The 27,919-nt window shown below is 38.2% G+C and overlaps 1 protein-coding gene across 2 annotated transcripts; it reads left to right on the top strand.

Annotated features, from left to right (window-relative positions):
* Positions 1 to 179: 179 nt before the first annotated feature.
* LOC139933919 (uncharacterized) lies at positions 180 to 27,728 on the top strand. Of its 2 annotated transcripts, XM_071928153.1 has the most exons (11): positions 180 to 260; positions 2,705 to 2,933; positions 3,417 to 3,999; positions 4,668 to 4,832; positions 6,596 to 6,771; positions 7,872 to 8,018; positions 13,393 to 13,610; positions 20,634 to 20,831; positions 21,617 to 21,706; positions 23,876 to 24,099; positions 25,230 to 27,728. In XM_071928153.1, exons 2-10 carry the CDS (start codon positions 2,823 to 2,825, stop codon positions 24,066 to 24,068), a joined length of 1,881 nt encoding a protein of 626 aa, XP_071784254.1. In that variant the 5' UTR covers positions 180 to 260; positions 2,705 to 2,822; the 3' UTR covers positions 24,069 to 24,099; positions 25,230 to 27,728. The 2 variants fall into 2 exon arrangements, with proteins under 2 accessions (XP_071784254.1, XP_071784253.1); XM_071928152.1 differs by having other exon boundaries at positions 23,876 to 27,728.
* Positions 27,729 to 27,919: the final 191 nt, after the last annotated feature.

The following is a 27,919-nucleotide window of genomic DNA, read 5'->3' as shown; positions in this document are numbered from 1 at the left end:
CACCTCAATTACACCCAAGACATAAAAGAAACGGAGTTCAAATTTTAACCACCACACTCGACTCGGCTGTGGGCCGCAAAATTCTCAGTCGAATAAAACATCAAGTTTAGGGCTGCGCCAAAGTCCAACAACAGAGGGCGCTCTAGCCACCCTGCTAAACCTTGCGTTTTGTTGCCTGCTGGAGCTTGAGAGTGCAATGTGCAGACTGTGCGAACACCAACAAAACAACATGGAAATGTCATAATTTACACGACGAAAAGGTACGTTGACGCCAACATTTTTCATAGTTACTTAACTAGAACGTATGTACCGGATTGACAGAGGAAAGCTTGAAATTTTGTTCCGTCCGGAGGAGCTGACAGCAGCGAAACAACTGGTTTAGGAAACTTTTAAATTTTAGGAATAAAAATAGTGAAAGCGAAGTTTTTGGTGGTGCTCATGAATTTCTTATCACTCTTTTGAACCATCAGGCATTCTCGAACACCCCATCCGAAGCTCCCATCACAGCATACACTAACACTGTAAAATATCTGGTAGACGAAATCATGAAATCATCATGATAACACGTATGCAGGTCTTCAATCTTTATTGTTATTATTTAATATAGTTAAGTAAATTAAACACAAACTACATTTCTAGACTGCCACGTATCGTATGCTGAACCATGCTGAACTGAACGGCTCGTGTTGCAGCCTCCTCAGCAGGCGTGCAGGCGGTTTAGCTAACGAACCCCTGAATCGACTCCTCTCGAGTCAGTGCCCACCACACCCCCAGGCCTAGACCCAAACTAACTGTTGTGACTCTGGCACCAGCACTCACTCTCAGAGTGGATGGAGTACCGTACTATGGAGCAAGTTTATTGCTCCATGCATTGACGGTATGGTACTACTATTCATGCCATAAGTTAACTAGCATGGTGTCAGGACACTTCGTACTTTTGTTGCCACTGCGAACCCTGGAGTCTGGACACAATTGACTTTGGACACTTTGTACTGTCTTACCTTGGAAACTTTGTACCTTTTTACAAGACACTCCGTACATTCTTACAAGACACTTCGTACCTTGTACTAAATCGGGATTTCTGCATCATTTATGATTATTTTGTGATCAGATGATTTTGAAATAAAAACAAATTAAACAAATTATTATTATTTTGTTGGGACCAAGTAGCCATTTTGACAATTGCTTGATTGTTTGACTTTAAAACATTAGCAAAAAATATGGGCAGAAGATGGACATTCACATAATTAATCAAAAAGTTACAATTCATTAAGTATCATTTAGTTTGTATCTCAACGAACATTTTAACTTATTAAAGGGAAGGTACACTTTTGGTAATTGTCAAAGACCAGTCTTCTCACTTGGTGTATCCCATCATAGCCATAAAATAACACACCTGTGAAAATTTGAGCTCAATCAGTCATCGAAGTTGCGAGAAAATATAAACTATAAATAAGAATAAAAGACTTCTAGCTAGAAGTCTTTTATTATTTAAGTGAGAAATTTCCTCTTTCTCAAAAACAACGTTACTTCAGAGGGAGTCGTTTCCCACAATGTTTGATACTATCAACAGCTCTCCAATGCTCGTTACCAAGTCAGTTTTAAAGTTATATTTGTTTTGAGTAATTACCAAACGTGTACCTTCCCTTTAACTGTTTAAAAGAATACACATTATGAAGGTACCAAGTGACTCGGTTGAAGGTACGACGTGACTCAGCCGATAGTCACCTTGTACCATGCCTACGGTATAAAGTGACCAGTTTGGCTTTGGTACGAAATGTCCCAAAGGTACGAAGTGTCAAGGGTTCGAAGTGGCAAAGGTACAAAGTGTCGGAAATCCACTAGCACTATAGTTCTACTTTTGTATAATTGAGCACTGCCGACTCAATTGCCACTACACAAAAGGCTCTAGTCATAATCGTGCCCGAGTCGTGACAATTTGGCAACATACATTCTCCATGGGGGTGGACTGACCCCCTCCCCCCCCTCCCCCCTCCCCCCATATAAACACACTGTAAGTTTGTAATACCTGCAATCAGGGACCTCTTGATTGTTCCTTTTTTTGTACTCTAACTCACTGTAAGGCAACAGCTCTCATTGCTTTCGTACAAGCATTCCAACTAACTGCAAACTGGGGGACCCTGTTGCGTCCTCTTTTGTTGTACCCAGTTTAAACCTTTCCCTGCACACCCAGCAGCTGGAGTAGCTCCATATGGAAGAAGTCATGTCGGATTCATTCAACAAAATCCGTCTGTCATGGTTTTGTATTATGAAAGGAAAACAGTTCATGTTTCAACAGATCTTTAATATAGGGCACATTTTATACAGAGAAGTGGCTATTCCGGGTACAACCATGTGTAAATCTGTATAGTAAGGCCTAAAAAAAAAAAATACCAGTTGATCGTCTGGGGTGCTGCCAAGCGTTTTAATTTCAAACTGGCCACCAATTCTTTACTTTAAAGTCACCACTTACTTTTAAATGCATTACAAGTTCTTAAATATTAGTAAGTTTAATGAGAAATACACAGAAAAAAAAACGTGAGAGAGGGGACGATCACCTGTTTTATTTTTTATTTTTTTGGCCTAACTTGTAAGTAGTGTTTTCAGGTTGACACCCTACAGCCCTAGAATGAAACTGATCTAACCGTTTTCATCTCATAATTACCAGTCCTGTAACTTTACTTTCTGTCATTTTATTTTCCAGAGAGTTTCAGTCATCATCACGAACGTGAGCATTTAGTTTTTTAGTCCTGCTGCTATAATTCCATAATTTGATATTTTCTACAAGCAATGCAAGCGGGAAGAACAATTTGTGACAGTGTATGTGGAGCATCATGGGAAATGTGGAGACTCACGACCTTCCTCCTGTCCGACCAGATGAGAGGAGGCAACTCAAGCTGACCAGGAAGATTACACAGAAGCAATACCAGAAGGTGTGTTCTCAGAAATTGCAGCTCTCACTTATTTCTCTCCTTAGCTATTTGCCTACATACCAATTCTGACAAAACAAAATTGGAAACGCCCTCTATTGACAAAATTAAACAACTGCGGTGTCTTTGTGCATAATCTAGGCACTGGAGACTCCGCACCCGGATTGGTGTATTACTTGAGAGTAAAAAGCAAGCAACATTTGAAATGCACATATTTTTCCTGGGGATCGTAAGATAGTGGTTGGAAAACCACTCATGTGCTACATGTACCAAAGTGGTAGGGCTAAGTGCCTCTGTTGAACCGATTTCCAAAGTGGCTATAGCAATGCGCTTGCTATATCGAATCTCAAACACTTGAATTCGTTCAACCCACAATCATTTAAATTTAACCCAGTCAGTTTCCTGTGTGGATTATTATTTGATTAAAGTTTAAAAGTTATCTTCATATTGAAGTAGTTTGGTTTGTTTTGTTTTTCTTTTCCGTAGCATGTGGATGGCAATGATGACATACCTGGTGCCCTGACCGAGCTTCCCTGGGAGTTGGTGGATTCCATCTCTCTTTATGAGCACTTAGATGCCTCCTTCAATCTGCTCTATAGGTTACCAGCCGAGCTTCCCATGCGTGTCCCCCATCTGTCCCATCTGAACCTCAGCCACAATCGCCTTGTCGCCCTCCCGGAAAGCTTTGCCCTGCTCTTCCATCTCAAGACACTGCTCATACACCACAACCAATTGCAGACGCTACCAGAGTCATTTGTGCATCTTGTAAAGCTGCAGAGGCTGGATGTATCCCATAATGCACTGGAGATGCTACCGGAGACAATGGGGAACATGGAGTCGTTAACGAAGCTGAACGTCGGCGATAACTTTCTGACTGTCATACCGCCTTCCTTCGGTCAGTCGGGGAGTCTGAGAGTGATCTTAGCGGTGAATAATCGATGTGTCGTTCCACTGCAGTCGATATGCAATGAAGGATCAGACGCCATCTTGAGATTCTTAAAGAAACAATGTAGAAATGGTTTCACACCGGAAGCAACCGAACATGGAAACATCTTCAAGAGAGCAAGAGGTGTGTAAGATGCCGTATCTGGTCCATCTTTTCTTGGTCCTCCTCAAATCACCTCAATCAAGTGTGTTAGAATTTTCCTTTCAACCTCTCCATCTACTTAAATAAGCTCCCTTTTACCAGTTTACTGGGTAGTTTCCATTTTATAAATATTGTTTAATTGTTGTCCAATTAGACTTTGACAATTTGACCCTTTGGTCACAATGCGATAATATTGATAAAATTTACTAATAATTTTTTAATTTTCAATACTGCCCATGTTAAAGGCAGTGGACACTATTGGTATGTACTCAAAATAATTATTAGCATAAAACCTTACTTGGTAACAAGTAATGGAGAGCTGTTGATAGTATAGGTATAAACAATGTGAGAACTGTCCCCCTCTAAAGTAACGTAGGTTTTGAGAAAGAAATAATTTCCACAAATTTGATTTTGAGACCTCAGAATTAGAGTTTGAGGTCTTAAAATCAAGCATTCGAAAGCACACAACTTCGTGTGACAAGGTTGTTTTTTCTTCCATTATTATCTTGCAAATTCGACGACCAAATGTTCACAGGTTTGTTATTTTATGCATATGTTGAGATATACCAAGTGAGAAGACTGGTCTTGACAATTACCAATAGTGTCCGTTGTCTTTATTAGTCACTAACCTATTGCTCTTAACATTGCAGGTGATGTTTTACAGTCCGCCGTCTCCAACCCCCACTCAGCAAGAGCACAGTACCTTCAGCAGCAAACAGAAACAACGAATACAACCAGTAGAATACGAACGCCCTTAAGACCTCCATTGGATGCAACAACACTCGAGGCTGATGAACTTAAAGACAAGATTGTTGGTGAGGAAAGATGAAAACCATGCTTTTTCCCTCCCACTGTCTTACTATTTTAAGGCACTGGACACCTTTGATATTGTACAAGACCAGTATTCTCACTTGGTGTGTCCCAACATATGCATAAAAATAACAAATCTTTGAAAATTTCGACTCAATTGGTCATGTAATTTGCAAGAGAATAAGGAAAAAAAAAAAAAAAATGTATTGCACAAATTGGTGTGCTTTAAGAATGATGCAAATTAAAAGGCTTCAGGCCTGAGGTCTTTAAATATTTGAGTGAGGAAGTACCTCTTTCTCTAAAACTTTTTTTCACAGGTAGCTGTTTCTCACAATGTTTTTACAATCAACAGCTCTCCATTGCTCGTTATTGCAAAAGTATCCAGTGCCTTTAATATCATCCAATATGGTTTTGAATTTTTGGTTCATACACTTGCAATAATAATAACCGTATTTATAACGCGCCTTTCGCCGAAGTATACAAAGCGCCAGGTATTATTACTGCAAGGAGTGGGGTGAATTTTGAGATATAAGACCTAATCCTTAAGAACCATGTAATAGTTTACAAGGTGCTATGGTGCAATATGCTGCCAATCCAGCCAGGAACACCGGGGCGAACCCCTTCTCTTTTCGATAAGTGCACTGGGTTCTTTTACATGCGTTTACACAACACATGGGACCAACGGCTTTACGTCCCATCCGAAGGACGAAGCAATGGTTATGTGTCTTGCTTAAGGACACAAGTGTCACGGCTGGGGATTCGAACCCACACTCTGCTGATCAGAAACACCAGAGTTTGAATTCGGCGCTCTTAACCGCTTGGCCACGACACTCCCAATACCATTTGATACCATTTGGTTGGTGCATTTCTGTCCACAGTTACGTCACCATACACAACCTGTACATGTGCAATGAAGTTTCAAATGGTTGATCAACTTGCATTCCAGTAATAGCAAGAAGAAAAAAAACCTAGTAGATAGGCCCTACATGTGGGTCTACACAGCATTTACAATGGATTGGTTTTCAATATTTATTCCATTCAATTAATGTGATGCTATCAAGTAAAAAATTGTTTGTGGACTCAGGACATGTTTACTATTTCATTCATTCATTTATTCATTTTATCCATGCTTTAGTGCTGTAAAGACCCCCATGTTGTTACCACTTTGGTTCAAAAGTTGTGAAAGTAGAAACACAAAGAAATGTGAGAGAATGAAACTTGGATAAAGGAGTTTAAAGTTGAGTTGTTTAAATTGTTCAACTCACATCGGCATGTTTTCTTTCAATGCTAATTTGAACCCATGTCTGATGTTATTTATCAGGAAGGAAGTCGTCAATATCTAATAAGATACTTTTTGGAATTTAAGTTTACAATCAAAAGTTTCATGGAAAATTTCAGCCTGTTTTGGCTTGTTTATTTGTAATGGTATAAATAATAATAATAATGTACAAAATCTATATAGCACTTTATACATAGTGTTTCTAAGCGCTTTACAAAAAAACAATAGAAGAAAAATGGAAAAAAGAGCAATCATGAGTTCAATTGGTAATTTTTGAGTCTAGTTTTGAACGTGTTCACTGTCGGGGGAATTGCAGATGATAACAGGGAGATTGTTCCAAAGTTTTGGGGAACAAACAGAGAAGGCTCGTTCACTGTAGCGAGTAAGGGTATTCCGACAATTGACTCCTTTAGTTTTTTACAAATTACAAATTTCAAATTACAAATTTCGAATTACAAATTTCCAATCGTGTCTTCTTTTCTCGTCCAGGTTTGTTGTATGGAGCAGCTATCGGTGACGCCCTCGGCCTCAGTACAGCTCAGATGAGCGCAGACGAATGCTGCTTTCATTACGACGAGGGCGCTCTTTCCTACCAAGACATCATCATCGATAAGTACAGGTTGCAGTGGGAGAAGGGAGATTGGACAACGGCATTTGATCAAATGGTTAGTTGTTAAAAAAGATTGTTTGAATGCAGTACCTTCCCAACTTTTAAGGGAGCAATTATGGTTAAGTGCCTTGCTCAAGGGTACATGTGTCATAACCTGAGCACAATTTCATAGAGCTGCCTAAGCAGAAAATACTGCTTAAAAAATCCCTGGTTAGCAATAATGAGCAGGGCACCGGTCCAAAACTGTACGTGTGATCTGGTTTTTCTGTCTGGTAACGTTATTCGGTTTGCATAATTTTGTTTTGCTTAGCTTATTTCTGTGCTTAAGCAGATCCATGAAATTGGGTCCAGGTATCGAACCTTCACTCTGCTGCTGACAACACCAGAGCTTGGGTCCGGTGGAGTAGACCGCTTGACCAGGACATGCCATGTTATTATATGGAAGTGGAAGTGTCGTGGCCAAGCGGTAAAGAGCACCAAATTCAAACTCCGGTGTTTCTGATCAGCAGCGTGTGGGTTCGAATCCCAAACGGTGACACTTGTGTCCTTAAAGCAAGACACTTCGTCCTTCGGATGGGACGTAAAGCCGTTGGTCCCATGTGTTGTGTAACGCATGTAAAAAAAAAACAGTGCACTTATCAAAAAGAGAAGGTGGCGCCCCTGTGTTCCTGGCTGTGGCTGCTGTATGCGCCGTAGTACCTATGTGACCTTGTAAACCCTTATAAAATGCTACATATTTGGTATCAGAATTCATAACTTAAATAACCACTTTTTCTGTAAGCGCTGTGAGTAGCTTGGTTGGTAGATACGTGCGCTTTATAAGACTTCATCTATTTTGTTATGTAAAGGCAAGCCGCTACAAGCTACCTTGTAACCTGGCTTATTTTGGGCCTTGCCTTCACGCGTTTTCCGCCAGTGTATTTTTTTTTTCTATCATTTATATATACCTGTATGTATTACTATAATATTGTGGAAATGTTTTTTGGAATTAAATGTATATTGAATTGAATTGAATTGAATATTATGTTATTATATTTTTGAAGGTTGATACAGGTTTTCTGAGAACAAGTTGATGGGATTGAATTTACTCCAGCATAAAACCAAGATGTCATATACACTGTACCTTTAACTCCACCGGTTTTTCCATTTGTTCAGGTTTTGGTGTTGGACTCTATACTCCACTGGGCAGGGGTCGTTGACGAGTTGGATTTTGCAAAACGGCTTCAACATTGGACCCAGCATGGCTTTCCAGAGTTAGGAGACAAGCAGGGGATTACCGGCTTCAGCAATACTGTCGCTAAGGTGGGTAGAAAATGTTTGCCTCCACAGGTTTGCAACAGTTATCAGTGTTGTAGCCACGGTGGGCGGTGCTGGGCGGGCCTGCCCAGAGCTAACAAATTTCGCCCAGCACTTTGACCAATATACATGACACTGGGTGCTGCCCAGCACAGATTTTCCCCAGATTGCACAACAGCAATGATGGCCCCATAGCTAAACATGAATAATTTTGTTGAAACACTCGCCCTTGGTAAACTAAATTGGATTTATAGCCCACCGCTAAAGTTGGTCTAAATAGCTACAACACTGCCGATTATACTCTGCTTCTTGTGTGAACAGTAAAACAGGAAAGGCAAAATGCAATCAAAATCTTGAACAGGAGATTTTAAATGCTGATATTTGATGCTGAAAAACAGCTGAGTGGCATGCGTGTTTATTTGCATCGGGATAAAGAACATTATTTGTACCCTTTTACCGATGTGTGTATAGCACTTTATGCGCGGCGGGTACTTTCCTGAGTCCTGTGGAAAGATCCACAGGCATATTATATTAATATTGTGGGATTCAAACCCATGACCTTTGCTATTCTAGAGTAGATGTCACACGACTATACCACCTATCTTGTCGATAGCTATATAGAGGCCAGTAAAGTCCCCTATATTCGCAGGAATAGCAGCAGGTACCACAAGGATTTGCTTGTTATTTTTGCATCAGGGATAAAGAATATTAATTTGATTTCACCCATACACCGCTGGACTTTCCTGACGGCCATAATACTCGGTTGGGATTTGAGCCAACGCAATCTTATAAAGTCTGCAAAGTATACACAAAACATCATATTCAGGAAAGTATTGCTTTTTACATAATATCCTGCAGTTCCAGTAAGTTCTCACTGAGTCACTGTAACTTGGCTTGATAAATGCACCTTGATTCAGAGATCTTTTTATTTCTACATAAAAAGTAGCAGTTTTGCTCTCAGAGCCCCTGGCCTGCTGTGCTTTGTATTGAATCTTATTATCAGTAGGCCTAATGGGGTACTTTTGTAGTCATTGTGTAACCCAATATCAGGACAGTCGTGTCGTCGACAGTGCATTATGCAGAGGCCAGGGATGAAATGGTATTAGGACTACTGTCTGTACATAATACTTTGCATGTCTAAATTATTAGGTGCACTGACCGTCTTATTTAAAGTGCACTGGACACTTTTGGTAATAAGTCAAAACATATAGCTGTTGGTGGTATCAAACATCGTGAGAAAGAACAACTCCCTCTGAAGTAACAGTGTTTGGGAAAGATGGAAATGTTCTCACCGCAAAAATTTGAATCCAATGAATAGGCATCTGAAAGTGCACAACGTTGTGGGACAAGCTTTTTTTTTCTTTCATTATTTTCTTGCAACTTCGATGACCAATTGAACCCAAATTTTCACAGATTTGTTATTTATGTTGGGATACACCAAGTGAGAATACTGGTCTTTCAAATGTTTCCAGTGCCTTTAAAATTAACTCAACTAGTGGGACTTTCCCGCTAGTTATTACAGCTCAATTATTTCTAAGATTGAAGCTAAACAAGATGTAGTGAGTAAGAACTAAACAGGATCAGGCTGGTCTGATGCCTCTTTTTTAAAAGGGCAAGGGCAGTAGGGCACCAAGGCATTTTCTCTTCTGTTAAAGGCAGTGGACACTATTGGTAATTGTCAAAAACTAGCCTTCACAGTTGGTGTATTTTAACGTATACATAAAAAAAAACTGTGAAAATTTGAGCTCAATCGGTCCTCAAACTTGCGAGATAATAATCAAAGAAAAAAACACCCCATCTGAGGTCTCAAAATCAAATTTGTAGAAAGTTACTTCTTTCTCAAAAACTATGGCACTTCAGAGCGAGCTGTTTCTCACGATGTTTCATACCATCAACCTCTCCCCATCACTCGTCACCAAGAAAGATTTTATGCTAATAATTATTTTGAGTAATTACCAATAGTGTCCACTGCTTGTAAGGTCGCCTCTGTGAGGAAAATGTTAATTTTTATTGGAACAGTTCAAAGGGCACCAAGAAAAAATAATATCAAAGTGTTATATAGCGCACGTATCTACCAAACACGGTACTCAGGCGCTGAGTATGTACAAACTTTCAGAAAGATATGCTATTGCAGTGTTGAATCCTGAGACCCAATTATTTAGCACCTTCGAAGGGTTTACAAGGTGCTACGGCACATACAGCAGCCACATCCAGGAATACCGGGGCGAACCACTTCTCTTTTTGATAAGTGCACTGGGTTCTTTTACATGCGTTACACAACACATGGGACCAACGGCTTTATGTCCCATCCGAAGAACGAAGCAATGGTTATGTGTCTAGATTAAGGACACAAGTGTCACGGCTGGGGATTCGAACCCATACTCTGCTGATCAGAAACACAGAAGCAAAGGAGACAGTTGCCCCCATGTGAAGCATCAGGCCTGGTTTATCTTTGTTTCTTTCTGCTCTGGTCTCTGTTGAGTATGAATAGCGCCCTCGTTCACCAGAATTTACATATATGTCAAGCTGGAATTGTTTCATTCTTGCAAAGTCAATGTTTGTTTCGTCTTAAGTCTTAAGCTGGCCCCTGCGAGACTACTGCTCTCCTGACTATGGTCCTTGTCGACAGCCAGCAGTTCGCCTGAGATCAGTGATCTCACGAGAGCAGTATTTGATTGTGGAAACCTGAATCATTTTAGCAACCACCACGACTTGACTATTTTAATGTTATTTTAAAAGTTTCACCCATGGGTAACGTGACTAGAGATGGTAATAATATCAAATCTCAAGGTTAAGCAATCAACAAATAGAATGAGGGAGTAGAACCCAAAAATCCTTTTTAGTTATTCGAACTTGAAAACAAACAATACTTAATCCACTAATGTACTCAATATTTGATGGAACAGCTTTTAGTGGAGATGGGTGTATTAGGAAGGGATTATGAACTACTTCTTCCCCCCCCCCAACCAACATGCTCTCATATCAAACATAAAATACAAACATTGTTATTTTCACCCCGTTCCAAGGTTAATCAAGGTTAACTAGTGGCTTACTTTTTCATTTATTCATCGAATTTCACCAAAAGATTATAAGATCAAATTTTTGGTAGATGGAAATTTGCATCGGGGATAAAGACTTGTTTGAGATGCACAGGGTCTCCAGACGGTTTGTATATATATGAACTGTAATGCACAAGAGAATGAATACGAGCTGAAGGTGCGTGGTAGGTTTTTATTTTATTTAGATTCGTTCAGACAGACAGCAAGACTGCCTCCGTCTGGTCCGTCGCCAGCTCGGTGCTAATATAAATTCTGTCAAAATGGAATATATTGAAACGAAAAACACCCCCTTTCACCGTGTGTAACATACATGTATATACATACATGAACATAATCATTGACACAAACCTACTATAGGAGTAATAATAATAATAATAATATTTATTCAGGCAAAACATTCACAAGTACATGTACACACATTAAAAATATATTAAAAACTTAAGATAAACAACAGTGGGATGCCCAGGAGAGCAACAGTTAAAAATGTTACTGTTGCCAAAAGGCATATTGTCTCCCAAATCCCAGAACAGCCAGGAAAATATTAAAGCAAGAAAAGGCAATAAAAAAAATTAAAAACAGCACAAAAGATCATACAAATCACTGAACAACTATAAAAAGCCTAACAAGCAGAAAAAGGAACACAGTAATACATGACGGAGATACTTTAAAAAGCGGGCCTTGACCTAAACAAAACTGAAGATAATGTTAATGTTTCCTTCCAAATTTTAAAGTGTTTTCAACTAGGTTTCTCAAAGTGAACACTTGATAATTTGATTGAAGGTTTTTATTAAGTTAGTGAGAAGTTTAGTAGTAATATTTGGATATAGTTCATGAATCCGGAGTACAATGCACAATAGATGATTTCCAATTTTGCAAAGTGACTTGTTTCAGACAAAGTGTGACGGACCGAATGTGATGTCAAAATCAGGCAGGTCTCAAAAATAATTAAATTGTATCAGAATTCAAAAACATCAGACTGAAATATCAATGTGACTGTTGTTTTTCAAAATCTATGTGATGGTTTATAACTACATGTACTTTCATTTAATAGGCCCTAATTATGTATTATTTGAAAGGTTTTCTTAATAATACTTGTAGAGTATTATTAATGACAGCATGGATTCATGATAAGCACAGTTACACCCTGTAAAGCCACAAAACTTATTCATATGTCATCACTCTTTAACTGAAACTCATGAGTAGAACTTGTTCAGTGTAAAAGATCAATTTCCCTGTTTAAAGCCACGTATCTGTGTCTGTATCTGTCAAGTACTGCAACAAACTCCTCACAGGATCTACATGGGGTATAAGTTGCAGGTGTGATGTGGCAAGTAGACAAAATTACCTCCCCTTATGAAAGTCGTCATTTGGATTGTCTAGCCTAGTATAATCTTGAGTGAGTCTATTGATGGTGCTTCTCCTATACATATACAACTAATTATTCTCATCTGCATGCCTGGCATTACACAGATCCCATGTGGCCATAGCCTCTGTTGACCCAGCCGTCGATTTCACAAAACTCTTCCTAACTTAAGACTGATCTTAGAACTTAAGACGAGTCCCAACCCTGCACTGTAGCATGCAGACCTTAAGATTAATCCTAAGTTAGGACGAGTTACTCGTCCTAACCTCGAGATAAGACGAGTCCTGACTCTTTGTGAAATCGACGGCTGGTCTTTAATGCCCCTTCAAAATTTTCCCATACACTTAAAGATTTTCCGGTTAAAGTGCCATTTGCAAAATGAAAAGGCTTTTAACCTCTCAAAGATGATATCCCAGGCCTGCGATTGAAGCCAGCTTTGGGAGTTGTACCAGGAAGTGCCTGGTATTGGCATGGAATGTTAACTTCTCCTACTGATTAAGTGGATTACTCTGTATATGTTAGAGTGGTTTAGATGCACGTACATCCGTGAATGTGAATCGTGAGAAAGTTGTGTTGATTTAAAGGTCCTAAGAGCTGGTCCTAAGGGTGTTTTCCCTGGGGGCCCGGGAGTAGCCATTATACAGGTTATACAGAACTTTGTGATTAACGGCTCCCTCTGAAGTAACGTGTGGTTTTCTCACTCAAATATTCAAAGACTTCGGGCCTGAATCTTTTTATTAGGCATCTGCAAGCACACAAATTTTTGCAACAAGGCTGTTTTATCTTTCATTATTCTCTTGCAACTTAGATTACCAATTTGAGTCAAAATTTTCCCAGACTTGTTATTTTATGCGATCGTTGGCATACACCAAGTGAGAAGACTGGTCTTTGACGATTACCAAAGGTGTCCAGTGCCTTGATATAAACTCCAACATTTATTTTTTCCTCTAACCTCCAGGTGCTCTCCAATGCAAAATTCAGCAGCGACCCGCATGGAGTCTCCCAAGGATTATGGGATAGATCACATGATCATCTTGACGTAGAGTCATGCGATCATCTTGCAGACAACGCTGCAGTGGTGCGGGCAGCCATTTTGGGTGTCCCACAATTCCATAACCTGAAGGAGGTCGCCAACAATACAACCAGGATTTGCAGGGCAACGCACTTTGACCCAAGGTGAGTCTGTGCCTGTGGTTACAACAGATTGATCTGGGCCCAATGTCATAGAGCTGCTAAGCACAAAATTTGCTTAGCATGAAATTTCTTCCTTGATAGAAAGCAGGATAACCAACCAAATTTCCATGTGATTTTCAGCATAAGCAAACAACAGCTGAACACCAGTAACAAGCAATATGCAACAAATGGAAGTTTGGTTGGTAATCCTGTTTTCAAGGAAGAAATGTCATGCTTAGCAAATTTTTGTGCTAAGCAGCTCTATGAAATTGGGCCTTGGTGTTTGAAGCTTTGTATGGTGTGAAAATTAATAAGAAATTACTATAAATACTAAAAAGTCAAACTTCCGGGTACAACCATGTGTAAGATCTCTTTTGAGGGAGCGTTGGCTCTGAAAACAGTCGGTGTGGTCCTTGTGATTCTCCTGAAGACGAGCAGGGTATACTTTTCAAAACGCTGAGCAATGTTTCAAATCAGTATGCTGTGATCGTCTGCAGGAGAATGCTGTACTCTGTTGCTGCATGATCTGAATCTGAATCTGAATTATTATTCAGCAAAGCATCCCAATGGAAACATCACACCAACTTTTTGTAAGAAGTTTCAGATGATGGGAAGAAACCCCCCCCCCCCCCCCCTAAGGAAAAACCCACTATGCTAGGTAGGGACTGACAAACCTAATCAACATTTAAGGGACTGGTCTGGGCTGAAACCTGTGGTCCATACAGTTGAAAGGCAGGGGGAAAAAAAAAACACTGAGCCAACCTGCCTGCCCTAATGATAATAATAATAATAATAGTAAACGTTTCTATGGTGCTCTACAATTAACACAGCGCCTCAAAAGAAAAACAAAAACAAGTACTTATAGAATAGATGTTAAATTTGCATTGGGGATAAAGAATATTAATTTTGGTTTTTACCCATACACCAATGTGTGCTATCACTGTATATACTTAGTACTTCCCTGAGTCCTGTGAAAAAATATCACAGGCATATTACTCGGGTGGGATTCGACCCTTGTTATTCTGGAGCAGGGTCTTACCAACTAGCCTACTGAGATTGCCTGGTAGCTAGAGGCTTATAAGTACTGACAATGAAGTTAACTGGCGGCTAGGCTTACCGCACTTATCGAAGTGTTGAGTTGTCAAACACACCACTTCTTCTCAAAAACCCATAAAGAGAGATTATTGTACTGGTGTCTTGGCAAACCTCAATTGACTGTATTTGATCCCACCATGCGAAGTTTCAATCAAAATGTTGAGTTGTTAAAGGCAGTGGACACTATTGGTAATTGTCAAAGACTAGCCTGCACAGTTGGTGTATCTCAACATATGCATAAAATAACAAACCTGTGAAAATTTGAGCTCAATCGGTCATCGAAGTTGCGAGATAATGAAAGAAAAATAACCCTTGTCACACGAAGTTGTGTGCGTTTAGATGGTTGATTTTGAGACATCAAGTTCTAAATCTGAGGTCTTGAAATCAAATTCATGGAAAATTACTTCCTTCTCGAAAACTATGGCACTTCAGAGGGAGCCGTTTCTCACAATGTTTTATACCATTAACAGCTCCCCATTACTCCTCACCAAGTAAGGTTTTGATTATTTTGAGTAATTACCAATAGTGTCCACTGCCTTTAAACCACCAGTTCTTCTCAAAACCACCACGACTTATAAAGAGAGACTATGTTCATGGTGTCTCTGCAAACCTCACTTGATCATTAAGTTCTGAGCATTCACTGATGTCAGGGAAGAATGGGTACATGCAGCCGTTTTCACGAAACACTATGATTAATCCTATCTCGAGTTAGGATGAGTAACCCATCCTAACTTAGGATGGGTTCAATTTGTCATACGCCTTCGGACACAGAACTTAACTCGTCCTTAGTCCTTAGATTAACCCTAAGTTAGGAAAAGTTTGGTGAAATCAATGGCAGGTTATCTGCTGCCACCTAGTGAGACAAAAAGTCACACATTTCTATATCTACGGTACTTTGTTGTTCATCCACTTGTAAATTGATTGTTTAAATGTTATTTGCAGAATATCCTGCTTAGCGACCAGTACATAACTTTGTGTCTAACTCAACCTTAATTTCACTTAACTCATTGTGTAATGAAATATTAAAGCCAGTGGACACTTTTGGTAAACATTGTTGTCCAAGGCCCACACTTTGTGTATCACAACTTATATATAAAATAACAAACCTGTGAAAATTTAGGCTCAATCGGTCATCGGAGTTGGGAGAAAATAACAGGAAAACCCACCCTTGTTTCCGCACGTTTTTACTATGTGTTTACTATAAATCCGTAATTCTCGATATCGAGAATTGATAATTGTTTTAATGTTTTCTCAAAAAGTAAAGCATTTCATGGAATAATATTTCAAGAGAAGTATTTTTCCATTACCTTCTGTAAACCCTGTTAGTTATTTGTAAATCTGTGAACTTTTTTTTTTTTTTTTCTGTTCCAAAAGTGTATAATGGCTTTAAGTCCAGTGCTACACATTACAGTTCTGAAGTCTTATACAGTGCATGTACTAATAAGATACTCAAGGAACTTGATCAAAGAGAATCATTTTGAAGACAGGTTTTTGAAAATTTTGTTTTGAGTTAAATGAGACTGATATACGTAGCACCTTATTAAGGGTATACAAGGTGATGTGGCACACTGAGCAGCCACTGTAGTCTAGACCAGATTTAAAAATTAAAAAAACTTTGAGCGGCATTTTTAAGTTAAATTTGGTAACGTACCTCTTGCTGTTAAAGGGAAGGTACACATTTGGTAGTTACTCAAAACAAATAATAACTTAAAAACTGACTTGGTAACGAGCATTGGAGAGCTGTTGGTAGTATAAAACATTGTGGGAAATGACTCCCTCTGAAGTAACTTAGTTTTTGAGAAAGAGGTAATTTCTCACTAAAATAATAAAAGGCTTCTAGCTAGAAGTCTTTTCTTCTTATCTGAAAGCACACAAATTCGTCTAACAAGGGTGTTCTTTGTCATCATTTCCTCGCAAATTCGATGACCAATTGAGCCCAAATTTTCACAGGCTTGTTAGTTTATGGGTATGATGGGATACACCAAGTGAAACACTGGTCTTTGACAATTACCAAACATGTACCTTCCCTTTCGGTTCAGAAAAAAAAAAAAGTTCACAGATTTACAAATAACTTACAGGGTTTACAGAAGGCAATGGTGAAAGACTTCTCTTGAAATATTATTCCATGAAATGCTTTACTTTTTGAGAAAACAGCAAAACAATATAAATTCTCGTTAACGAGAATTACGGATTTATATTAAACACATGTCATGACACGGCGAAACGCGCGGAAACAAGGGTGGGTTTTTCCGTTGTTTTCTCCCGACTCCGATGACCGATTGAGCCTAAATTTTCACAGGTTTGTTATTTGATATAGAAGTTGTGGTACACAAAGTGTGGGCCTTGGACAACACTGTTTACCAAAAGGGTCCAATGGCTTTAAGTGTAAGATAAATGCATGTTGTGAATGTATGAATTACACTCAAAACTCTGAACCGGATACCTGACTAACAGGATACCTGTCTTGTATGGAATCCTGACAACACCTATATAGAACTACTGCAGAACCTGGCGTTTTCTGCATGAAGTACTGTCATTACTAGGTTTTTCTGTGTTGTTTTAAATAAGATTTTACAGGGACAATGACTTAAAATTAGCCTTGGTATCCATCATTTTCGGAATCAGCACCCCCAAATACGTTACCAACTTTTACTAAAAAATGCCGCTCACCTCCTTTATAAAACTAGAGCCCTTTTTGCAATCTCGTCTAGACTAACTGCCAGAAAAGCTAGGGCAAACCCCAAGTGTACACGGTTATTTTGTGTGCACTACATGAGACCTACTGCTTGAGGATGATGCTTTAAGAATGTCAAGGCAGGGATGTGATATCTCCATGGTATTTTTAACCCCTTCCGTTTACCCTAACGTTTTCTTTGCACGATCAACAAGTCTTACAAATTGTAATGTACATTTATGTATGATACACAGACATGTGCATTGTAATATACATTGTTTTAATCGAACCATCAAAACTTAATCCGTCTGAGCTGCTATTAATAATTGCAGTCGTCCATAAATGCGTTATCCTTCACTGATAGCATCTTATACCTGACTGTTTTGTTCATTTCTTTGCCGCTCTCTTCATAACTGATGAGGCAACCTTTTTTAAAGGAACACGTTGCCTTGGATCGGTCGAGTTGGTCTTTGAAAAGCGTTTGCAACCGTTTGTTATAAAATGCATATGATAAGAGAGATATTTTAAAAGTAGAATATAATGATCCACACAAGTATCACTCGAAATTGCGCGGTTTTCCTTTTACCTCGCCGACTAACACTGTCGGCCATTTATGGGAGTAAAATTTTTGACTCCCATAAATTGCCGACTGTGTTATTTTGCAAAATAAAAGGAAAACCACGCAATTTCGAGGCTTATTTGTGTTGATCATTGTATTCTACTTTTAAAACATCTTTCTAACCATATGCATTTTATAACAAATGGTTTAAACGCTTTTCAAAGACCAACTCGACCGATCCAAGGCTACGTGTTCCTTTAACTGGAAATTTCTACACAATCCATAATGTAAATTTGTGACAAGACCATAGGAAGGCAATCAGTGTGGTTTATTATCATTTAAATGGTTTTTGCTAAATGTTACAGACAGACGAGGATGGGAGAAGAATAATATGGTGCAATATTTGTCCATTTGAATACAGATAGCTTGTTGACTTAAATCCAGCTTCAGATTTGTACTTGTCATCCAATTTTTTCCCTCTGCACAATTATAAATGCATGGAAATTATTCATTGCTCTGAGGCTATTTAACTGTAGCTCACTTATGGCCGTCCGGTATGAAGCTTCAGAATTACAAATTGAGAAGATATGATTTTGAAAAGCTGTCTTATTAAGTTATGAAAAGGGCTCTCTGTCATGTCTGTAGCATTCAAGGCACTGGACATGTTTGGTAATTGTCAAAGACCAGGGCCCAATTTCATAGAGCTGCTTAAGCGCAAAATTTTGCTTAAGCAAAAAAAACCTTGCTTAGTAAAACCAGATTACCGGCCAAGACTCCACTCAATTGTTATGCTAAGTAAACAACAGCTAAATACCAGTCACAAGCAATGTATATGGCATGAAATTTTGGCCAGAACATGTGTAAAATAAGCGAGCTATTTTCGTGCTTAAGCAAATTTTTTGCTTAAGCAGCTCTATGAAATTGGCCCCAGGGCCCAATTTCATGGCTTTGCTTACCGTAAGCAAAATCAGCGCTTACGGAAGCAGGGAATTCTGTGCTTACGGCAAGTGTATTTCAAGGGTTAGCGGCGAATTTGGGCTGCTGCGCGTGCGTACTTCACGTTACTAGGCATTCTACGCTTACAAGGCTAGCGCAGAAATTCGGCGCTTGCACGTAAGCGGGGAATTGCGATCGTAAGCGCAGAATTCGACAGTAAGCAGAGCCATGAAATTGGGCCCAGTATTCTCACTTGGTGTATCCAAACATGTATGCGTAAAATAACAAACCTGGAAAAATTTGGGCTCAATTTGTCATCGAAGTTGCAAGAGAATAATGAAAGAAACACACCCTTGTTGCACACTTTGTGTGCTTTCAGCAGATCCATAAAAGAAGGTTTATTATTTGAGTGAGAAATTACCTCTTCCTCAAAAACTATGTTACTTCAGAGGGAGCTGTTTCTCACAATGTTTTATACTATCAACAGCTCTCCATGCTCATTACCAAGTAAGTTTTTATGCTAACAATTATTTTGAGTAATTACCAATAGTATCCACTGCCTTTAACAGGATTGCATGCTGTTATTGGTGTTGTTTGTTGCAGGCGTAGTCAAATGTTGTTTTCCTGCAGTCTCAACATGAGTGGTTTTGTCAAACTTAATCTTATTATTTACCGGTCATAGTTATTATTTATTAAATTTAAATATCATTCAGTCTATCTAACCATTGTAGAGTGACATTATGCATACTAATTTTACCAGCGCTATGATATGCCTGTGTAAGCTGGGCAACTAATTGTGTATTAACCTTTGGTTTGAGTTTGCAGTTAAAAACTTATTGTCGGAAGATGAACCGTGGAGAAAAAGTGCTTATAAAATTGCATGCACCCACCTGGAATAAATACATCCTATTAAACATATTTCCTGCTACAAGTTTTGTTTTCGTTTAGTTGTGAAAGCATACTCAAATGGTTTTGGAGGGTTTTTTTTCGTCATTTTAAAAAGGATGCGAGAAATTTATGCATTGAAACAAAATCATAGTTCTGTAGAATTTTGTTTTTGCTTTTTGTAGTTAAAATCGTGGTCATTTTTTTTATTTTTTTTTATTCTTCATTTTGTGCCAATAAATTGATGCGCTCGAACAGGGTTATTTATCATTCTTCCTAAAGGCACTGACACATTTGTTAATTTGTTAAAGACCAGTATCCTCACATGCTGAATTCAAACATGCATATAATAACCAATACGGGAAAATTGTGGCTCACTTGGTCTTTGAAACAAGAAAATAATGAAAGAAAAACAACCTAACTGCACAAATGTGTGTGCTTTCAGATGCTTGAGAAAGGGCTTCAGGCATGAAGTCTTTCTCGGATTCAGGTATTTTAGTGAAAAATAACTTCTTTTTTTCAAAAACTATTTTACTTCAGAGGGAGTCGTTTCTCCTAATGTTTTGTACTATCAACAGCTCTCCGTTGAGGTACCAAGTATGTTGTTATACTAAAATATATACTTAAATATTTTTTTAGTAAGTACCAATTGTGTAAAGTGCCTTAAACTATCAACAAGTTTTAAAATCAACCAGTATTGCCCGTCAATTTTGTTGTTTGTAATCCAGTCTCATGTAAGGAAACTCCTTGTGACGATGATAACACAAAGACTGCAATAGCAGCAAATAAAATAAAACAATATTTGTTGAGTTCTATATATGTAGCTCCATGGAAAAATAAATTCCATTCTTTGTTTTTCTGTATCTTACTAAACAAGGTGTCAAGCAAGCTGTGTAGTCCTCTCCGTCCTGATCGCCTTGCTTCTCCAAAATAACCAAAGTCTCTGCACATCTCCCGAGGCATCGTTTCTCAAGTCCATTGTTTCCATGGCAACCGAAGCGGGGAGGATGTTCCTGAAAGAGCCCTCCCATCTACAAGACTTTGACGACTTCTGCAACTTGAATGACTTCGAAAGGTGATAAAACTCAAAAAGCATTTTACCGTTTTATAAAAAACACAATTATGTCATATATTGTAAACCACTTGGGAAACTGACTGGGTAAATTCTAAATGATTTGGGGTTGAACAAAGATATTGACAAAATAGGGAAACTGCCAACATAGGGCTAGAAAGCTCAGTAACTGAGCCAGTTCAGCACTGGCACGTTAACTTGTAAATTTTTCTTTGTTCAAATGTGAAAAATTAGTTAATTTTAACTCAGTAACACGTTAACTTTGCATTAAAATAGTGTTACCGCAAACTCTTCTATATCTTATCTCCACCATGCAAAGTTTCAAATCCTACTTAAAATATTAATCGTTTTAACAACAACAAGTTGTTGATACCCGTACTCTACACCACTATGGGACAACCCCAACATACATGTAGGCAAGTCTTCAACTGTTTCTCCAAAGTTATCCCCTCTTATTCCAAAGTAAAAGTTTCTGCAATGACAACATTAACTGATTATATCAGTTTAATGACAACTTCAGTAATGTTTGTAGACATGTAAACCAAATTGATGAACTAAGTTGCAAAACCATGACAAGCCCAATAATAGCAACGCTTAAGGATTAATTCATGTCACAACTTAATTCTGTTTTTAAATGGAACAAATGCAATCTCAAAACTTATTTATTCTAGTGTGTTATAATTGCTTTTGTTGTTTTTTTGTTTTTTTGTGAAGCGCAATTATAATTTTTTTTTAAATTGCGCTATATAAGATGCTGTATTATTAAAATTAAATTAATTAACTTTCAGTTGGTCTAAGCTACACCCCAACAAGTTTAGCTACACCTTCAAACCATTATCAGCTGCAATGATCGCCCTTCAATCTGGACTCTCCTTCAGGTGGGTACATATAATAGTAACTTGTTGTCAATGCACTTTAAATTAGTGCCCTGCCGTCCATTTCACCAAACTCTTCCAAACTTAGGATTAATCTTAGGACTTGGGACTATTTAAGCTCCGTATCCATAGACGATAGGACGCATTGAACCCCTCCTAAGTTAGGACAAATTACTCGTCCTATTTTAAGATGGGATTAATCCTACCGTTTCACGAAATCATCTGCAGGTCATTGGGAAAATTATATGCCTTTAATCTTTAATCAAGTTGAGTGTGGATGTTTGATTCCCCATTATGTCATTCATTGTGATTGTATCCCGGGCATTAAATCAAGCTGCTGTTTGCTTCCCTATGCCCAGGAGTACAAATAGGTATTTTTACAGGATGTGATGAGTCGAGTGTGTTTGATACTTGTTTGCTCTTCATACAAATTGCGTAGGGTTGTTTTGTAACCAGGGAGTTTAGTGAATTTCTAGGAAGGGGTCAAGTATGCCCATTGACCAAGGATTATTGAGGTTTTTTTTCTTCATTTTTTCCTAACAGACTCCACAGTAATATGCGCTGTATAAGTTCCACATATTATTATTAATGATTTAATGAATAACTAATCATATCGTGTCACCCCCCGAAAAAGGAGAGTGATAAATTACAGATGTATCAGCGACTTTTAATGGATAAATTAATAATAAATCCATGTCGGATTAACGACAGAGGGAGAGAGAGTTGTTTTTAAACAACTCAGAGAAAAGGACGTGACTGTAAAGGTTGTTCTGTTATTTTTTAATATTGTTCATGGTGATGTGCATTTTTAAAATTTTGGTTGGTGTTTTTTTCCGTGCCTTTTTTTTGATCCTGGTTGGGGAATCCCATACCAGAGCCTTGCATGTTGGGGTTTCCCTTGTTTGGGTTTTCCTCACGCATCTTAAACCGCCATTTTCCATCATAAGGGGTGGACAAGTTAACCGAGATGCCACTAACTTGCATTGTATGTTAAGTGTATTTTAACTTAATATCATATTGCTGAAATCAAATTTTGATTTTTTATATGTACTGCAATAATTCTATAAATATTTTCTCTGTAGCATTTTAACCTATCCAGAATTGTGTATTCTTTGTATTCATATCTATACTTGTATTTCTGTATGTTGTATTCATGTCATTCTTATGTTTTATTTCTGTATTTTGATGTAGCCAGTGGCATCAAAGATAAAACAATTTTGAGTCACACTTTTTTGACTCCTTTTTTCAGCCTTTCAGAAAGACTCTTCTTGTTGTCAAGACTGTGGGTTCGAATCCCCCAGCTAACCGCTGATTTCACAATGACAAGAATAATTATTGTCGTCTAGTTACTGAATCACAATTTCTTGATTTGTGCAACTCATAATCATAGACGTTAAACCAATGTTTGTGAGAGAGATTGGTTGTTGCCAGTTTGGTGTTTATATCCCTTTGTGGGAATTTGCCGAGTTCCCTTGATGGGAAGATCATCTAAACAAACAAACAAAACCTCAGGCCATTAACTATTTGTTTGCAATCATACCATTGGTCATTTTGGTTGGTGAGCTATTTCCATTTTCTCTATTTTAATGAGTTAACCTTTTTTTATTCCAGGCATGTGCCATTGCATTATTGTCCTCGCTGTATTGTTTTGTTAATCCTGTATTTTTAAGTGCTTTTTTGGTAGATCAAACAAATAATAGTTGCGCATCATGCAGCACTGAGAAGAAAAACATGTGGTTCTTAGGGAAAACCTGAGGGAGTATACCGCTGTGCCTCATAGCTCAGTTGGTAGAGCATCTGCCCGGAGTTTCAAAGGTCTTGGGTTCCAATCCCAATGAGTGATTGGAACCCAAGACCCTTGATTTTTCTCTCATCCTGAGTTTGGTTGTTTTACTTCTATGTTAATTAGGCACCAATACAATTACTGTGTTTGTCAAGTTATTAATAAAATAACAATAAACAGGTATCTCAGGCCTAATGGTTGAAGTTCTAGTCAGTTTTAAGTCACTTGATAGTTTCATTACCAAAATGATATAGTAATATAACAATAATATTTGAAAGTATAATAAAATACTATAATATAAATATTCAAATTTGTTTTATGAATACAGTCTTCGAGGCTATACAATCCTATTAATCTGCCTTATTTTTTCTTCTCCTTTTTTACCAAAGAGAGTCGATAACGAAGCTAGTGATGTTTGGAAGGGATAGTCCAAGTAATGTGGGTGTAGCCGGAGCTGTATTGGGCTGCCATTGCGGCTATAAGAAGCTACCCAAACACTGGGTGTTGAACCTCAGACCGAAGCAGACTCAGTGGTTAGACGTCAAGATCAATGCCCTACTGGATATGATGGCCATACCATGAATCAACACCTGCATTCAATTTCATCAGGCTTGTAAGCTGATATCAATTACTGGGGCTGATTTCATCAGGCTTGCCGTCGATTTCACCAAACTCTTCCCAACTTAGGATTAATCTTAGGACTTAGGACGATTTAAATTCCGTATCCAAAGGCGTAGGACGCATTGAACCCATCCTAAGTTAGGACGGGTTACTCGTCCTAACTCAAGATAGGATTAATCCTAGCATTTCGTGAAATCGGCTGCTGGTATATCATCTCTGAAAGGGCAAGGCCAGTTTGAGAAGGGCACTTGTATTGGAAAATCATAAAGTCTATGGGAGACTTTTAAAAGGGCACTAAGGCCAAGACCAGGGGCCAATTTCATAGAGCTGCTTAAGCAAAAAATTTGGTTAAGCATGAAAGTAGCTTGCTTATTTTACACATGTTACAGGCCAAAATTTCATGCCATATTCTTTGTTGTGACTGGTATTTAGCTGTTGTTTACTTAGCATAACAATTGAGTGGATTCTTGGCCGGTAATCTAATTTTACAAAGCATGGATTTTTTTGCTTAAGCAGAATTTCGTGCTTAAGCAGCTCTATGAAATTGCCTCCCGTCCGTGGCCTCTGTGTAATTCAAGGCCTGTCATAGCTCTGCTTACCACAGAATTCTGCGCTTACGGTTATTGCTTTCTGTGTACAGTGTAAGCGCCTAATTCCTGTGCTAGCTGAGGAAGCAAAGAATGCTTAGTGATGTGATGTACGCACACACACTCAAAGCATCCTTGCTTTCCTGTGGCATACCCTTAATGTAAGTCACCGATCTATATGCTTCCCTAAGTGCAGATTTTTCACTTATGGTAAGGGCCTTGGTAAGCAGAGTCATTGGTCCCCAAGCACCAATCAAACTAGTGTCAATTATACAGCAATGGCTGGTCACCTAATTCGCTGCCAAGGATGAATTGTTAGCGCTCAGTAAAAATCTTAGAACGATTCAAAAATTGGCAACTTCGGCTACAGCTACGGCTAGATCAGTGCAGCTGTCGGTGTTAAAGAATAGGCAGACGTGCGCAATCTAGCCATAGTTGTAGCAATAGTCGCCATTTCAAACACGACCTTAGCTAACTGCAAATATACAATCATCAATACTGATCGCTATTCTTATTTTGCACTTTGTTTGTTCAGATGATCATCCCAACAAGGGATCTCAAAGCTATCCACAAGGGGACGCCAACGCCAAGCTGGCAACCGCAAATCTCTCACAGACAACAATGGCTTAGCGTCTATGACTATTAAGTGCACAAATCAAGAAATTGTGATTCAGTAAATACACAGATGAACATAATATTTACTCTAGCCATTGTGAAATCAGCAATAAGCCTTGCTAGATTGGAACCCACGACATTGTGAGTGGGAGTCCTGCAGTTTCACCACTTGCACTTCAGCAAGGTTGACCACCTGATTTGGTTAAACTTGGATTGAATCGGAGAAATGTTTTTTTGATGGCTGCTGCACCTTAGTATAAGAAACTGGATCCAATAGGATGTGGTTTCGAGGCTCTGGCAGTTTCATATAAAGCTGATTTTATGCAGCAATAATTCAAAAAATTAGAGATGTATATTTTGCCATTACCACAAAAAATTACCAGCCACGCATTCCAAGCTGATTTTATGCAGCAATAATTCAAAAAATTAGAGATGTATATTTTGCCATTTCCACAAAAAATTACCAGCCACGCATTCCATCAAGAAGTTTAAAAAACATTAGATAAAAAGTACTGACAAATTAACATACAAAAAAATCTACATACAGACACAATGACATACAAGTATTATTGAAAAGAAAAGTCTTCACTTTTCACTTGAAAATATGAATGAATTGAGAGTGTTGAATGTCAGATGGCAGTTCATTCCATAGTTTGTGGGCAGCCGATGAAAAAAGGATCTGTCACCAATGCTATAATCTCAGGAAAAGTCACAGCACAGAACACTATTTGAGGACAACTCAATAAGCCTATTTGAGATATGGTGGACACTATAGGAGCGCACTGGTTTTGTTGTATACCAGCAAATTTACCTGAACCTGATAGTGTAGAGGGATTGTGTCCGACATATCTCAAAAAATCTTATGTGACTAACTGACATACCTTGAATGAAATCGACTTATTTTGGGAACAACACAAGTTATAGAGTAAATTCATTGTTTTTATTCATTTATACCAAAGCCATTTTAATTTGTTCCAATTTTACTTTTTCCTTTCGGAACATCTTCCAACAGTTTTAAATTTCCAACTGGATGCCTTCCCCTAATTCTTTGCTTCCCTTTTCGTTTTTTGGTTTGGTATGCCTCTGACGGAGGTCTGTTCTGGATCAAAACCTGAGGCCATCTCCCCTAATGTAGAGAGAGATATATACATTTAGATAGATAAAATGGTTTAGTAAAAAACAGTCCTTGCAACACAAACGCTGAATAACAAAGAAAACCAAAAACATTTAAACATATTACAAATGAAATAAAATAAGAGGGTGAGATAACAATGTAAATATGTTACAGAAAAATATACACAAGCAAAAGTGTTAACCCGACCAACGAAACTAGGGTGCGTCAATTATCTGCTTACAAAAACCGCCAAATTGGCGGTTTGTTGCTTGCTTAATAATTACAATACGGTACGCTGTTTTTTTATCAAAACCGTGCTATGAGCTTCTCTGTTAGCGGCAAATATGCGCTTACGGGTTTCATGATGTTGGCCCCTGAGAGTTAGTTGGAACTAAAGAGGTTGAATGGATGCATGTATACCGTCAGTATTCTAAATTACAACCAATAGGCCTCGTTCAAAAAGAACAGCAGCAAATCGTAACTGTTGTCTGTTGTCTGTTAAACCTTGACTTTAGTTTATTGATCCTCCAGGTTGCTTGTACAATGTACATACAAAGTATGCTTTTAGTTAATTTGTAAACCATGAAAATATATTTATGGGTATGCAAAAACATATTTGGGTATGCAAAAGAGCCATGCATACCGTTTTACGTTCGAAATTTAAATGATCACCAAAAGGTTTTTTTTTTAGGGTGGGGGGGGGGGGCGTAGACATGCTCCACTTGTTTTGGCCAATGCCCATGTAAGTAATTGGTAATTTTCAGCTAATTATTGCCATCAACTCTATCTCGTAAAAGTGCAATGTAATCAAAATAAAATGTAAATAATTATATTGAAAATAATTATCAAATCTATAGTATTATGTATTAAATCTCAAGGATTATGCTTTTTGGGGCTATCAAAATTTGCTTTTTGTAATGAAATTGTACATGAAAGGGTGGAACAGGCCGCGGGAGATTCCCGGTGTCTGTGATTTCATATGGAGATATCCACAAAGATATCCACATTTTCAAAACACAGTCCAAATTATGCTTATTAATGTCTTCATCAATGTTTTATTATTACATGAACTAAATATTGATTTGCTTTAAATGTATTATGACTAACTAACTTGTAATTGTCTTATTTTGAAATTAAATTTGCGTTTTACCAATAGAAACCACAGATTCAAAACATCTCCTTGTAAAACCTCGACTATACTAATCTAATTCCATGGTTAACAAAAATCAGATCTGAAGGTTTACTTTTGGTTGGTATGTAACCAGTAGCTGAGGCGAAAACAAAAGACACAATTTGATGTGTGTGTTTTTTTATGGGGGGGGGGGAGGGGGCGGGGGACACTAGAATACTGTATTTGCCGACCATGGTCACATTGTTTACGTATATTTTTAACTTTCTCGTTGCGTTATTTTCCAATTCCATGTGTGTACATGTTACTGTATTCTAAATTTATCTTGCGGTCTGTGTGGGCAGATTGTCAACATTGGGCTATTTTA

The sequence above is a fragment of the Asterias amurensis genome, chromosome 2 (genome assembly GCF_032118995.1).
Source record: "Asterias amurensis chromosome 2, ASM3211899v1".
NCBI lineage: Eukaryota > Metazoa > Echinodermata > Asteroidea > Forcipulatida > Asteriidae > Asterias > Asterias amurensis.
This window is presented reverse-complemented; position numbering and strand designations above follow the sequence as displayed.